The 15,612-nt window shown below is 30.7% G+C and overlaps 1 protein-coding gene across 2 annotated transcripts in view; it reads right to left on the bottom strand.

Annotated features, from left to right (window-relative positions):
* The window catches only part of LOC128157527 (uncharacterized), a 171,637-nt gene that overhangs the window by 50,018 nt on the left and 106,007 nt on the right, over positions 1-15,612 (bottom strand). For both annotated transcript variants that reach the window (XM_052820112.1, XM_052820111.1), the window contains exon 7: positions 4,946-5,129. In XM_052820112.1, coding sequence (XP_052676072.1) covers positions 4,946-5,129 — 184 coding nt within the window. The remainder of the gene's footprint in view (positions 1-4,945; positions 5,130-15,612) is intronic.

The raw sequence follows: 15,612 nt of genomic DNA, 5'->3' as shown, positions 1-15,612 counted from the left end.
TTTTAAGCATAGATAAAAATTTCCAATGTTTAACCGATTCGTTTTAGGTTTAAAACTGACATTTTCACTTCAACGTTCAAAATGTAAACAAACGCTTTGTTTACAAAGCGAAGAATTTCAAGCTTTGTAACTCGCTCATAACTTAACAAATGACACTCAAGTTTCGGTTGCCTATTAAAAATGCCTTTCTGAAGCATTGTAAATATTAAAATCGGAAAAATAATTTTTGACCAAAATCGTGACCATCCCCCTTTAAAAAAATCTTGTGTCGGCTTCAGGGTTTCTAAAAATTTTATGAGTTTTAATTGTAAACTTTCTTTGATGTATTCTTTGAATACAGGTATTAAAAGAATATATTAGTATAAGTTTACATTATTAACTTAAAGCAATACAAATCTAGACCATGTGTGCTCTATTAATCGAGAGCAAAAAAATATGGGCATACTCAAAGGGGTTAAAATTTCTAAAGGGAGGCTTTAACTGGAAAATCTTTCAATTTAAATCTCTTCAGGGCTTTACAAAGAACAATTCGTCATTAAGACATAAACAATTTGCTGCTTTTTTTTTTTTTCAAATTTACACCTTGCACAGTATGCGCTTTCATTTCATCCAAATTTGAGTAATAATTTTTTTTGGCGGATTTGATTGTAGAGTTTCTTTGTAATATTTAACAAATAATGAAAAATCTTGAAAAAAATCAGAAATCTGTTTTTATAGAAATTACCTTTTCGAAAAAAAATTCTTTAATCCTTTTATCAAGAAATTGCATCCTTATGAGAAAATCCATAATATTCAATTTAACGTTAGAAAAAAACAGTATAGTTAATCACTTAGTAAACCTCATGGCAGTTTTTGAAAGATATTTACACCTTTTATTCGTCATTACATAAAAACAAAGAAAATATCAACATTAGCTTAAGGAAAAATCCTATAATTCCGAAGTTTAAAACCCCTGGAAAAAACCTATAATTTTTATTTTGATAAAATTTAATGTTACAAAATCAGTATAATTGAACACTTAGGAAACCCCTAAATCTTTAAGGATCAATATTTGCATCATTATTTCTCCTTTATGACACTTTTGATGATATAATGATATATGATATAATCAGCATTGGTTAAAATAAATCTTTTTTTTACTTAAAAAGTCAGTATAGTAAATCACTCAAATAAACCTTAAATCTTTTTTGATTAATATATGCACTTTAATTTATTCTGTCTTGCATTATTGCAAAAAAATGTCAACATAATTTTTTTTTTTTAAACTATGAAGTTTGACCCCTCTGAGTACACCAATAATATTTATTTAAATGTTACAAAATCAGAATAGTTAAATATTACGAAAATCTTAAATCTTTTAGGATCAATATTTGCATCTTATTCACCCTTAATGACAGCATTACAGCGATATAATCAGCATTAGTTACAGAAAATCTTTAATGAAAAAAAAATAAACCACAATGAGGAAATCCATAATTTTCATTTTCAAATAAAAAATTCAGTATAGCAAATCGCTCAAACCAACCTTATATTTTTTTTATTAATATTTGCACTCTTATTTATTCTATCTTACATTATTGCAAAGAAAATGTTAACATTAATTTTTTTAAATGCTCTAGTTATGAAGTTTGACCCCGTGAGGAAACCCATAATATTTATTTTAATGTTACAAAATCAGCATATTTAAACACTTAGGAACCCCCTTAATCTTTCAGGATCAATCTTTGCATCCTTATTCCTCCTTAATGACCGTATAACAATGAAATAATCAGCATTAGGTAAAGGAAATCTTTCATTAAAAATTTACACCCCTATAAGGAAACCCATAATTTTCATTTTAACGTGAAAAAGTCAGTAAAGTTAATCACTCAAATGAACCATAAATCTTTTTTGATTGATATATGCACTCTAATTTATTCTATTTTACATTATTTGCAAATCAAATGTCAACATTCATTCAAGGAAAAGTTCTATAATTATGAAGTTTGACCCCCTTGAGTAAACCAATAGTATTTGTTTTAATGTTACAAAATCAGTATAGAAAAACACTACGGAAACACCTATATCTTTAAGGGTCAATATTTGCATCCTTATTCATCCTTAATGACAGTATAACAGAGATATAATCAGCATTAGTTAAAGGAAATATTTTTTTTTATTAAAAATTTACACCCGAACAAGGAAACCCATAAATATTTTTTTAACATGTAAATGTCATTGTAGTAAATCACTCAAATAAACCTCTCTTTTTTATTATTAATATTTGCACTCAAATTTATTCTTTCTTATAATATTGCAAATAAGATATCAACATTAATCGAAGAAAAAACCCATAATTATGAAGTTTGAGCCCCTGAGTGCACACATAGTTTTCATTTTAATGTTACAAAATCAGTATACTTAAACACTTAGGAAACTACTGTATCTTTTAGGATCAATATTTGCATCATCATTCCGCTTAAATGACAGTATTAATGATATAATCAGCATAAGTAAAATAACCCCTTTTATCTTTTTTGATTGATAATTGGACTCTAATATATTTTTTCTTACATTATTGCAAAGAAAGAGTCAACATTATTTCAAGAAAAAATCTTATAATTATAAAGTTTGACCCCCCTGAGTACACCAATCATATTTATTCTAATGTTACAAAATCAATATACTTAAACACTTAGGAAACTCCTAAATCTGTTAAGATCAATATGTGCAACCGTATTCCTCCTAATGACAGTATTACAATGATATAATCAGTATAGATCTTTTAGGATCAATATTTGCATCCTTACTTCTCCTTGATGACAGTATACCAATGATATAATCAACATTAGTCAAAGGAAATCTTCTATGATTAAACATTTTCCCCCGATTGAGGAAACCCATAATTTTCATTATAACGTTACAAAGTCAGTAAAGTAAATCACTCAAATAAACCTTAAATCTTTTTTAACTAATATTTGAACTCTAATTTATTCCATCTTACATTATTGCAAATAAAATATCACTATTGATTCAAGGAAAAATTCTATAATTTTGAAGTTTGACCCTCGTGCGGAAACCCATGGTATTTATTTTAATGATACAAAATCAGTATAGATAAACACTTAGGAAACCCCTAAATCTGTGAGGATCAATGTTTGCATCCTCATTTCTCTTCAATTGTATTATAACAATAATAAAGTCAACATAAGTTAAAGGGAATCTTCTTTTATAAAAAATGTATACCCAAATGAGAAAACCCATACTTTTCATTTTAAGGTTAAAAAAACAGTATAGTTAAGCACGAAAGAAACCTCATAGATATTTTAGGAATAATATTTACATCCTTATTCCTTGTTAACGACAGTACATGTATAACAAAGAAATAAACATCATTTTTTTTAAATTGTTATAACCTTGGTGTGCCTAAAAAGGCCCATAATTTAGATAATAAAGTCATTTTTTCATGTCAAAAAGCTGAATAGTTAAACAAACATATAGAAACCCCATCAATCTTTTTGGGTCAATATTTGCACCCTAAATTATCATAAATTGCATTGATGCCAATATATAGTTAATATTAGTTTAAGGGTTAATCTTCTCATTTCTAACATCAGAGATGGTGTAATCAGTAATCGTAAGTAGCTGTAATCGATTACAGGTTGTTGAGTAATCATGAGTAATCAGTAATCATCCGTTTTTTATGATTGTAAGTAATTGTAATTTAATCGATTATTCGTTTAAAAGGGCCTGTAATCCTGATTAATTTCTTATTACTTTCATAATTGCAATAGTAAAATGAAAATGGTTTAAATCACAGTTCATTAGATATATTAGGTGAATAAGGTTCAATTTTAGATATGGTTTTAGTAAGGAATGAGTGCAAGTACATGTTTTGTAAATAAGATATGATATAATGTAGATGTGTTTTAAGTCAGCTAAGATAAACTTGTTTCCATTTTTAATTCAAACATTGTGAATAACAATTCATAAGTGCAGGTAGCTAGTGCTTGGTGTATTTCTTTAGCTGAATATAACAACAAAACTGAATTATCAGAATGAATTTTAAAAAAACATTTAAAGCACTAAGACTTTTTAAGATCATTAATCTAAATAAAGTGCACCTCTAGAAATCATTGAACTAAACTCTTATTTGAAATGCATTTGAATTATAGAGGTAAGGCAGACTTGAAAATAATGCTATCAAAACACAATTCACACCTTTTGTTTTGTACCTAATCATCAAATGTATGAAAAGGGGAACCCACTCTAAGGTAGTACCACTATAACAACAATAATGTACCACAGTGTTCCTCGTCAAACATTGTGTTAATTGTAGTTAAAGCCTATACCAATTTGTAGTCTAAGTAAAACACATATCTATACAGTCAATTATGTGTTTTCTGTTTTATCTATAAAATTAAAACTTTGTCTTATTTGATGGGTGAATTAATGTCAATTTTTTAGAATAGATATAATTACAAAAAACAGAAAGATGTTTAATGATGATAAAGTGTACTAAATGAGCTTGTAAAAATTGATAACTTGATATCAAAATTAAAGGGACATAATCACAATTTTGGTCAAATTCTATTTTTCTTTTTTTATTATTTACAATGCTTTAGGAATGCATTTCTAATAATCAAATGAAATTTGAGAGTCAGTGGTTAAGCGATAAGCAAGATACAGGGCTCACAATTCTTTGTCATGTAAACAAGTCTCGTTTCCTGTTTTTGTTTACAAAGGTTCAATATACCAGTTAAAAATCTTTTTCAAGCTGATAAGTCTATCTTCTGATTCATTTTAATGATAATCAAACAGTTTCTTATGTTTAACACATTAATTTAAGATCTTAAACACGGTGCGTGCATGCATGCATGCGTGCGTGCGTGCGTGCGTGCGAATCAGGTCAGAATAACCACATTCGTACTCATATGGTTTTTTAAAAAAGTAATGCTAATGATACCTTTCACAAATTTATATTTTCCCTCTTGTCCTTCATGGTTTGCGCAATCAGATACCCAGAAGAGAAATACATCGTTTCCGTAACCTTCAATGCTTATAGTCAAAGGTGAGGCTTGGGCTCCCATTGTATCCAGGATAGGCGATCCTAGTAAGCTTTTGCCATTTCTTCCATCTAAGATTGCTGTCTTTCGTGATAAAAAAGTTCATTAACATTTTATATAATAGAAAATTTGCAGATTTAAGAAAACGGAATGATAAGTTCTATGACCTTTTACTATTAGAGATTTATACCTGGTACTGAAATAATTTGTTAAAATTCCATTATTTTAAACAAATGTCATCCGATTTCACAGCGACTCAATTTACGATTTACTCTGTCAAATACTACGGAAAGCCGATAGTCTATCAGCATTATCTTCAAATGTAATTTTTGTTACTATGTAAACTATGTCTTAGAAATCTGAATGTAACCATTATGTACATGTATATCGTCGTTTATTAGATCCTTTGAATTTTGTTATGTAGTTGATTTTTAATAAGTTCGATGCAAGTTTACATTTGTACTTGGGTCATTCATGAATCGTAATTCAGCATGTGTTAGCTAATTGACGATAGAGGGCGTGCGCTAGATCGAATCTACTGGAAAACATGATATATCTAGAACCAAGGTAATCACACAACTCTTAATAAACTATATATACCTGCTACAATCAGTATCTTTTTTATTTAACAAAGTTCTAAATCCAGCATGAAGCATGGGGTTAGGGGTCACCCTATTTAAAAAAAACAACTTATTTTTCTTCGCGCGATCCATTTCCAATTATAAACATATCGATTTTTTCAACAACATAAAAAACTAAAATATAGTGAATGTTAATATTTTCACCCATTTATTAAAGATTGACACACCTGCCCTCCCTCCCCTCTCCCCACACACATTCCGAGTAAGATTTTCATGAATTGCTAAGTGGAGCGAATTGGTTTTTATTTTTATCAGGGTCTTCCGTTTTCAGCGAAAGACCCCTCTTTTCTTCAAGTCTTCCTTTATCCAATGAAAAACCTTATAGTTTTCGTACTGTTTCTGTTTCTCATTTGTATTTGGTCTTTCCACCTTTTAGGCAAAAAACCCTTATTTAAGTCTTTTATTTTCTTATTATTTAATTTTTCTTTTTTTTTTCTTCTCGGGACAGCTTTTCATTGATAGACATATTTAAACAATTTTTTTGATGTTATTGACCATTTAGACTTATGGTACAAAATAACACTGTGCCTGATAACCCTGAAAACTTACTAAGTTATTGCTTTTTGTGTCTAAAATGTTTGTTATCGCTACTCCCCTGAAACCATAAGAAATAAAGGCATGTAACTTTTACTAATGTCTTTCCGAGAGGGCACTAAAGACTTTTTGTAATAAATTTTAACTAAACAGTAAATTGTTATTAATTATAGAAGCAAAAATGTTCACTGTACTGCTATTTATCTATACAGTACCATACCTAAGTCATATGTTACAACACCCATCAGACCAAACCTAACAGAAAGTAAACCCTGGGTTTACTTTCTGGGTTTAATCTGGGTTTACTTCGGGCTTACTAGAGTGGACCCAGAGTAAACCCAAAGTAAACCAAGAGTTGACACAGAGAGTAAACTCCGATCGGAAGTACATCCCTGAAAACAGATGCTAACTGTCTATTCGTAATACACAAAGGGGAGGAATTACAAGCAGTATGATTGTAAGATAAATTACGGGTCTGTTTCACACTTAAGTGCGTACTGTTGACCAAAAAAGCAATTTCCAAGTAAACCCAAAGTAAACCCTGAATGGACCCAAATTTTCAAAAAGTAAACCCAGAGTAAACCCAAAGTAAACCCCAAAAGTAAACCCAGGGTTTAGTTGGCGTTTATTCTGGTGTTAGTTTGGGTCTGATCGGTACTGTACGTAATTAGGGGTTTCAAGGGGCCAGAAGTCCAAAACTTTAATCATTTATATCTAGAAAACGAGAAATATTCTTAAAAGCATTGTATAACAAACAATGCTTAGAATAACGTTCTCAAACCATATGGTACTTAAAAAACTTGTATTGTTGGCACTAGTATGGAGTTAAAGGGTCGGTCCCTAAAACACATTTGTTCATATATCTTTAGAACGGTCAACAATTTGTGAACACTTGTTTTTAAAAATGTGTTTATATTTACAAAACCTTATATTTAATATCAAGAAAAATGGGCTGGCCCCTCAAATGAGGAACCAAAAGGGCTCTAAAATCTTTTTTTAATAACTCTTAACTGAAAAATAATTTGCTAGTAATAATAGATGCAAAAATGTTCATTTTACAGCTGTTTATTTATACAGTACCATACCTATGTCAAATGTTACGTAATTAGAGGTTTTAAGGGGCCAGACGTCCAAAATTTTGATCATTAATATCTAGAAAACGGGAAATATTTTGAAAAGCATTGTAGAACAAACAATGCTTAGAATTACGTTCTCAACAATTTCATACCTAGAAAATTTGTTGGTGGCCCCAGTAAAGAGTTAAAGGGTCGGCCCCTAAAATACATTTGTTCAGATATCTTTAAAACGGTCAACAATTTGTGAACACTTGTTGAATAAAAATGTTTATATTTGCAAGACCCTTTCTTTGTTATCAAGAAAAAAAGGGGTTTTTTCTGGCAAGTCCAAAATTTTGATCATTAATATCTAGAAAACGAGAAATATTTTGAAAAGCATTGTAGAAGAAAAGTTGCTCAACAATATGATACCTAAAACAAATTTGTTGATGTTAAAGGGTCGGCCCCTAAAACACATTTGTTCAGATATCTTTGAAAGGGTCAACAATTTGTGAACACTTGATGAACTAAATGTGTTTATATTTGTTAAACCCTCTGTTTAATAATAGGAAAAAGGGCCAGATCCCTTAAATTAGGGGCCACGAGGGCTACAAAGTCTTCCTTTAACATTTTTTGAGCGATAATTTGTTATTAATTTTAAAGCAAAGAGAAAAAATAAGAGCTTATTAGCCTTAACTTAAAACTAAAATCCTTTTCAAAATCGGAAGATGCATTCAAGAGATATTCGGGTTTAGAAATTGATTTTTCCGAAAAGTTTGACCCACGTTCTTGGTTAAGAAAATAATGTTATATTAAAAGTTAAATAAATTCGTACCTAAAATAATTCGATATTTATAAATCGTTCTTAAACACATTCGGATTTGTGTTTGCTAAGTTGTTCTTGAAATTGATAACGTTTTTGTTCATTCGTATTAAGAATCATTTAGAATTTGTTAAATCGTATCAAGAATAATTCGATTTTTTTTCTTTTTGTTTTAGTTACTCATGTTTGTAGGTTTAAGAACTCTGCTTCTTAGAGTAACATCTAGCTTTACTTTTGACATTAACGGAGCCCACTCGGTGCTTTGCAACGAGCTTTGCTCTAGTTATCATTCTATTTTGTTTTTAAACATTTTTCTTAAAACTAAAATATGCTACAACGAATTTTTATGAAATTTTCACGAAAGATACAAAATATCAAGGTATTTTATCACGTACAATTTTGTTGATAACGTCACTTCCGGTCGGCCGTTAAATTTGTTTTTCTTTTTGTAAAAAGTGATTTTGTCCTCCCTTTTTCTCAAAAACGATTAAAGATAGAAAATTGTACGACCGAATTAGAACTCGCCGAGCTGCTTTGCCGTTGTCAAGAAGAATAATGACCCCCGTAGATAATGACCGGGGTCGTTTTCGATGTAAAATAATAACCCAGAGCTGTAGAATAATTGGGCTTTATTTAGAAAAAAGACCTACATGTAGGGATCATTTTTTTCATGTTAAACATAAAGAGAAATAATCCCCGTAGAAAAGTGACCCCTGCCATAAACAAAAATAAATATCTGACTTTGAAATTACTTAAATTTTCACTCTGCTCAGCTGTATTAAAACTTAAAAACACCCAACTCTTGTTAAGAAATCGCTGTATATAATATTCCTTATCCGTAGAAAATACATTAGCTTATATTGACACAAATGATTGTTAACAGTTAGATCTCTTCTCTCAACGGCATATGGCAGGAAAAATGACGCTGCACAAACGTAGAAATCTGCTGAACTGTACTTGTTACTTTACCATGAATAAAATACGCCATAGAAATTTCAATAGCTTTATTATTTAAAAACGATTTTTGATTTACAAAATTTATGCACAGCTTCCTGAACTATATTTTACCGGCACTTCACAATTGCATCCTCAAGAAATAGCCAAGGTCTACACGAGTGCGATCAGAAATCCGTGCAGTTGTTGCAAAACATTTTGTCATTAAAAGAAAAAAAGAAAACACATTCGTACCCTATGAATAATTAACATTCTCTCTCAGAGAAGATTGTGTCATTGTGTTGATGAAAAATTGTCTTTGACAATTTTATGCTGTGGTATGGTTTGCGATTTTAAAGATATGCTATGAGATTTTAAAGCAATGCTATGAGATTTTTATGCTTTGAGAAATTATAATACAAAGCCTAATGATATGGTATGCTCGACTATGGTATGCTATGAGATTTGAACAAAAACACCTCTGTATACAGAAGAGTTCCAAACATTTCAAAGTTAAAAGATAATAAGGCAAAGTTTATCACTAATATGCAAAGTGAACATTTATATATAGATTCCACTCGCAATTGATACTTATATTTCTTTTATGTAACGGTATAACTTGCATAAAAGCACATTTATATAATAATTGCCATCCGTGTTCTTGAATTTAATTCCAAACATTAATTTGCTCATCACAATTTCATTAATTTCTTTAAACAAGAAAGATTATTGCAAACATGTTGTATATGTAGTGCTTTTGTTTAACTTACTGCCTATAGGAAGTACGTGTTCATTCTACAAGTTTGAAGAGAAAATATTATACAGTGTATAATAATATTTAATTATTGCTTTTGCTGAAATAAATGGAGGAAATGTGTTTAGTGAAAATGCTGCTAACTGCTAAATATTTTTATTTATGCAGTGTCTTAAATAGTCGAAGCAAATAGACAAACTGTATGATGATACGATAATAAATGGGCAGTTTTATATGATTCAAAATTGAACAGAATTTTTTTTAAAAACCTATAAAATGCTGACCTAATTCATGCATTTTCAACCTTCTTCAGTTTAAGGTCTATCGAATCAATATCGAAATAATTATTTTTGTCGGAATATTTGTGCTTCATGTATTTGGCTATTATTTTGAAAAACCAGAAAGTGACCTGTTTCCTCTAATAATATTCTTTCTGTTGATACCAAACAACCAATTATAAACAAGCGTTTCACATATTTTGAAACTAAGTTGAGACATGCAGTTCCCCATTGAATCAGCTTCCAGTTGGCTTTGGAACCAGCAATTTTTCCTCAATTCATCTAGTTTTGTATTCAAGGTAAATGAACAAAAATGTAAAAGTCAGTGAGCGGAAATTTAGGATTAAAATATCATTATCTTTATTGTATCAAATGAACAAAAATGGTGATAGTTATTAGTTATTAGACCTAAAACACAATAAAATATCTATATTCTTCTTGTTTCATCGTTATGCCGCTGATAAAACGCAGGTAAAAATCCAGGTTAAATTTGTGATTGAAAGCAGACTATAATTGCTTTCACAACACAAATCACACATATTGTTCTATACCCAATTATCAAATGTGTGCAAAAAGGAAACACACCCTTTTCTCGCTTTAACTTTATGATTATGAATTTTAAAAAATTGTTACAGAAGTTTATTGCAATATTAAAATACAATATTTACATTCTACTGTGTTTTCCCATTAAATTCCGTGATGTTTAAATGCCTCTAAATGCAACACCTATTCACTGCGTATGAATTAACGAGTAATTTACATCAGTAGTTCTCAAACAGAGATTTCTATGTTATCAGTTAAAAAATGTATTTCATGAATGTTGTCAAAACACCATGTTTTATAATTATTCAACAAAAAAGTTGACTATATTGTTAAAAGCAACATTTCAAGAGTTATCTATCATGAATTATATTTTCATGCTCGTCGATCTCATCTCAACAGTCTATGTGAAAACCAGTTTAAACCAGTTTTACAAAACAGCTGTTCTTGCTGTTACTTATTCACTCCCTCCGTGAACTGCACTTTATATCGATTTATTTAAGTAAACAATTGATTTCTTCAGTAAGGGAATGTAAATATAAGCATTGAATGATTTATTTTTGACTACGTCGTGTCAATAACTTGAACTGCCGTCAGGTGAGCAGACAAATTATCATAACGCGCTAACGCGCGTTATTCGATTTGTCTGCTCACCTGACGGCAGTTACTGACACGACGACGTCAAAAATAAATCATTCAATGCTATAATATTGTAAAGAGATATTTTCACAAATACCAATGATACTAAAAAATAAAATTTTATAAGGGGGTCATTATTTTACAGGGGTCACTTTTCTTCACGTAGAGTGTGCTCATTTTTATGAAAATGACACTTATTCTTCAGGGAAAGAGAAAATGGGCCCAAGTGTATTTTCCTCATGTTAAGTATAAAGAAAAATGACCCCCGTTGGAAACAAGAATAGAAATGGGTTATAATTCCCCGTATCCAAGAAATCTGACTTTGAAATCACTTGTACTTTCACTCTATTCAGCTGATTTTGAATTTATAAACACCGAATCTGTAAAGAAATAGCCGTACATAGTTTTTCATATAAGTAGGAAACGCACACAAACACACTTTCATGCCACAAATTGATTGTTAATAGATACGTCTCTTCTCTCGTCGACATATAACGGGAAATGACGAAATCACAAAAAGAACTATTTTTCAAGTATTTTAAGAAGTTGATAGAGACTCTTTTATAATTGCAGAATATGTCATTTGTTGTTTAATCGATCCACGCATTCTCGAGATTTTGGAGTTCAAAGTACTGAAGTGAGAGTTCCAGTGGCGCAGTGGTTAGGGTGAAGAACAAGTCCAGGCGACCCCGTTCTATCACCGAGTGCAGAACGTTTTTTTCTTTTGTTAAAATTTTCTTTTGATGCATAATTTTTTCTTCAAAATGGTGGATTTTGCTAATTTCCGCTTTAATCAATCAAAAATTACAACATTAGCACCCTTTTTTTATATCTGTGACACGCTTTCAACAAAAACCTTATTGTTTTCGTTGTGTTTCTTTTCCCCTATCTTTTTTTTCTTACAAATTTTGTGTACGCGATTTTCAAAAACTACTCGGCCGATTTACATGAACTTTCAGATCTGATTGATATTGATATGAACATTATTGTTTTTTTTTTAAAGATGACGTCACTGTTGGGTTTTATATATTCACAATTTAACGATTTACATGAGTGTTCTCATAAACTATTAAAGATTTTGAGTTCAAAATTTCAGGAATAATAGACACACATTGTAGATACACTGTATGTATTAAGGCATTCATAATTCAAAAAAGTGCCAAAGGTTGGTAAGGCTCGAAAAATGAGTTTTAAAAAGCGTTGTAATTTTGCATGGTTCTCTTAGTTTTTCTCTTTTCTTGAAATTATTTTTAAGACAGGTAGAAAAAAGATTAATATTTATAAGCTTTTTTGTTTGACATCAAGAGAAGGGACTGGGTCCTCAAATTTAAGGGGCCTAGAACTCTTGAAAGTTCCACTTATTTCTCAAAAGCGGTTAAGATTACGATATGGTTGATGTTGGAAAATTGTTCATCAGATCTTACAAGTAATAATTTTCCAAAAAGCTTCCCTGACTAAACAAAATTATTCAATGGAAGCACACATGTATCAATTAGGCTATTATAAGAAATAAATTTTAATTTTCGCTCCTGATAATAAATTCATAATTAAACAGAACGTGCAGATTAAAGAAGAAATTTTCTTTGATCTAGTGCATGTACATGTACAGTATATCACGTAAAAATTAAATTATTTCAATAAATCCAATTGTTTTAGGAATGTACACAATCATATAATAATTGCATGTAAGCTTGAAAGCGGAAAATAAATGACTTTTAAGATGCAAAATCATAGGAAATAAAGATCTTCAAACACGCATTGTTTTTTTAAAAACGTGTGGGGGCAGCTTCATCCACATCATCTTGACAAGCAATTAAAAAAGAATGAATAATCAAAATCACTAAAAAAAACAATTATAATTTTAATTCAATTTAATAAGAATTCCTTTTTTGGAGTTTAATCTATTACATGCTCCGACCAAATTTGAGGGGGGGGGGGGGGCGGCAAATCCATGATATTTCCATTTATTATATATGTAAAGTTAAGAAAAGTGCTTGCTGCAAACAAGTGGGGGAAAGCAACCCCCATATCCCCCTCCCCATCCCCGATGCTGCCTACCTGTGATGTGTACACACGGTTTGTTTTGGAGTCGGTGCGCAAAAACTATGAATAAAATATTCTAGGGCGAAGTCCTGCTTTACCATTCACGCAACGACTGAGATCTTGATCCAATGGTTTAAATGAACTCATCCATTGGCATAAATCCATAGGGAGGGGTCACATGAATTGTTTGACATTTGTTTTGTAACAACTACATATATTACTCTTTGGATCGAATGTTTTCGAAGAGAATTAACACACGAACACTTGACTAGTAATTGTTTGATTAGTAATTACATTAGTTAGACACTCGATTTATGTACCCTTTTCAAAATGAATGAAATCGCCAAATAGAGCGAAACTTGGGTCACACCCCGCTTCGGCGATTCAGTTCCTCCAGTAAACATTCCAGCTATATGAATATGTATTTGTTCTAATTCAAACTGATGATTCTCCGGCAATGATGATAACCCAACACCTATTACTATACTTACATTGTACCGTTATAGACAATACTAGACTTTGACCCGTGCGTGCACGGGTTGACATTGCATATCTGACATTTACGAAATAGGTACATCGACACACCTTATTATTGACATTTACATAACAAAGCTATAAGCCTACAATAATGATATTAATTTCACTAAACTTTCCTTAGTTTGAATAATCTAACTGTGTCTCGGGAAAGGCCCTCACCACAGTTAGAATGCCTCCCATATATATCACCCCTGCGAATGTTATTGTCATTTAAATTTTAGACCACGTGGTTTTATTTGACCCTTTCAGTTTCGCAGTAAAAATCGTGCCTCGTGTTTATAGTCTATTTCAAAGAATCTAGGTACTATAGTAGTCAAATATAAAATCTAGCGGTTTATTGATTTTAAACTTTATCTTCATTAATTGGTGGATAAAATGTGTTCTAGAAATAAATGTGAAAATACAAAAAATAGTTTTTGTCTGCAGTTGCATCAATTTACATGCTAAGTAGAGATCCCCCTGAGGATAAGTTTCCGATCCGCGCCTGACCTAGTAATAGCATCAATAGTGAAACAGACTAAACTATTTTATGCAGAATGTTCCTTGAAATTGGCTTAATATACTAAGTTTTTATGCAAAACAGACACCTATTATTCCTTTTAAAAACATGGAATTGCACTCCACAAGCATCAAACATGGATATGATTTTATCAAGCCACGCAATATTTATATTTTTAACCACTCAACACGTGGTTGAACACGAGCGATAACCCTGTTCTGAATATTATCGTTTAATATAAAAAACCGCTAAATGGTTAAATAAGACATAAGTTTAAAAGAATTTCATGTTTTAACATAAGCCAAAGTAGGACACGATATGAAAAACGACCAGTACTTACGTATTTTGAGAATATTATACGAACACTTATACTTCCGCTCGAAATTTCACAGGAACTGAACAAATCTCGGTGAAGTCTCGTGAACTTTCATTTGAGCACCTATGGATTTATTACATACTTAGCAACGATAAAGAAAACATTCCGAACACATTCGCGGGGGTGTATATACCCTTAATGTAGCAGAAAATTGCAGAATCACTCCGGAACGATTTTGGAGAAAATTAATGAAGTTGCTTTGAAAATAACAGTCAAATTCATCACAACAAACCTTTTTGAGACTGCAAATACCTTTCAACTAAAAACTTTAATCCATAGAATGGAAGAATTTAACACCTTTTCACCAACGTACACGTATTTTTTTTTGTAAAACTGGGTCCGTAGGACATTATTCTATTTTACGATAAAACATGTGTTATCTTCACTCTCATAACAAATAAAATGTAACTTTTTTGCATGTAATCAAATATTTTTTGTCATCATGAAGACAAAAGTAAGTACTTAATTGAAATGTATATTTGTTATTTTATACTTTCTCTCATAAGAAACCATTAATATATATGAACAGAATATATAGCAAAAGTCCAATGAAAAAGCCGTATTTGTATATTTATCATTTGAATTTTCTGAGTTTATTTATTGTGGAAACATAAGCTAAAGATCCCGTTAGCGTGAATGTATTGCGCAAGCGCAAGATTGTAAAATCCAAAAAATCCAGGTGATTTCCATGATTTTTTGAGGAATTTTCGTTGATTATTAATTAGCGAAGCTTAACTGAGAAAATATTAAAACAAATTGGTAATATTCAAGTACCAATGATGTTTAAAATAAACAAAACAAAAGACAGTATTCTTCCGATTTCTCATTATTAAAGACCAAAAATTCGAGTCTATTATTTTAATATAGTGGTATAGATATGACAACTGGTTGCGATGCCCCCCCCCCAGTCCACCG

This window comes from Crassostrea angulata, chromosome 7 (genome assembly GCF_025612915.1).
Source record: "Crassostrea angulata isolate pt1a10 chromosome 7, ASM2561291v2, whole genome shotgun sequence".
NCBI classification, from domain to species: domain Eukaryota; kingdom Metazoa; phylum Mollusca; class Bivalvia; order Ostreida; family Ostreidae; genus Magallana; species Magallana angulata.
This window is presented reverse-complemented; position numbering and strand designations above follow the sequence as displayed.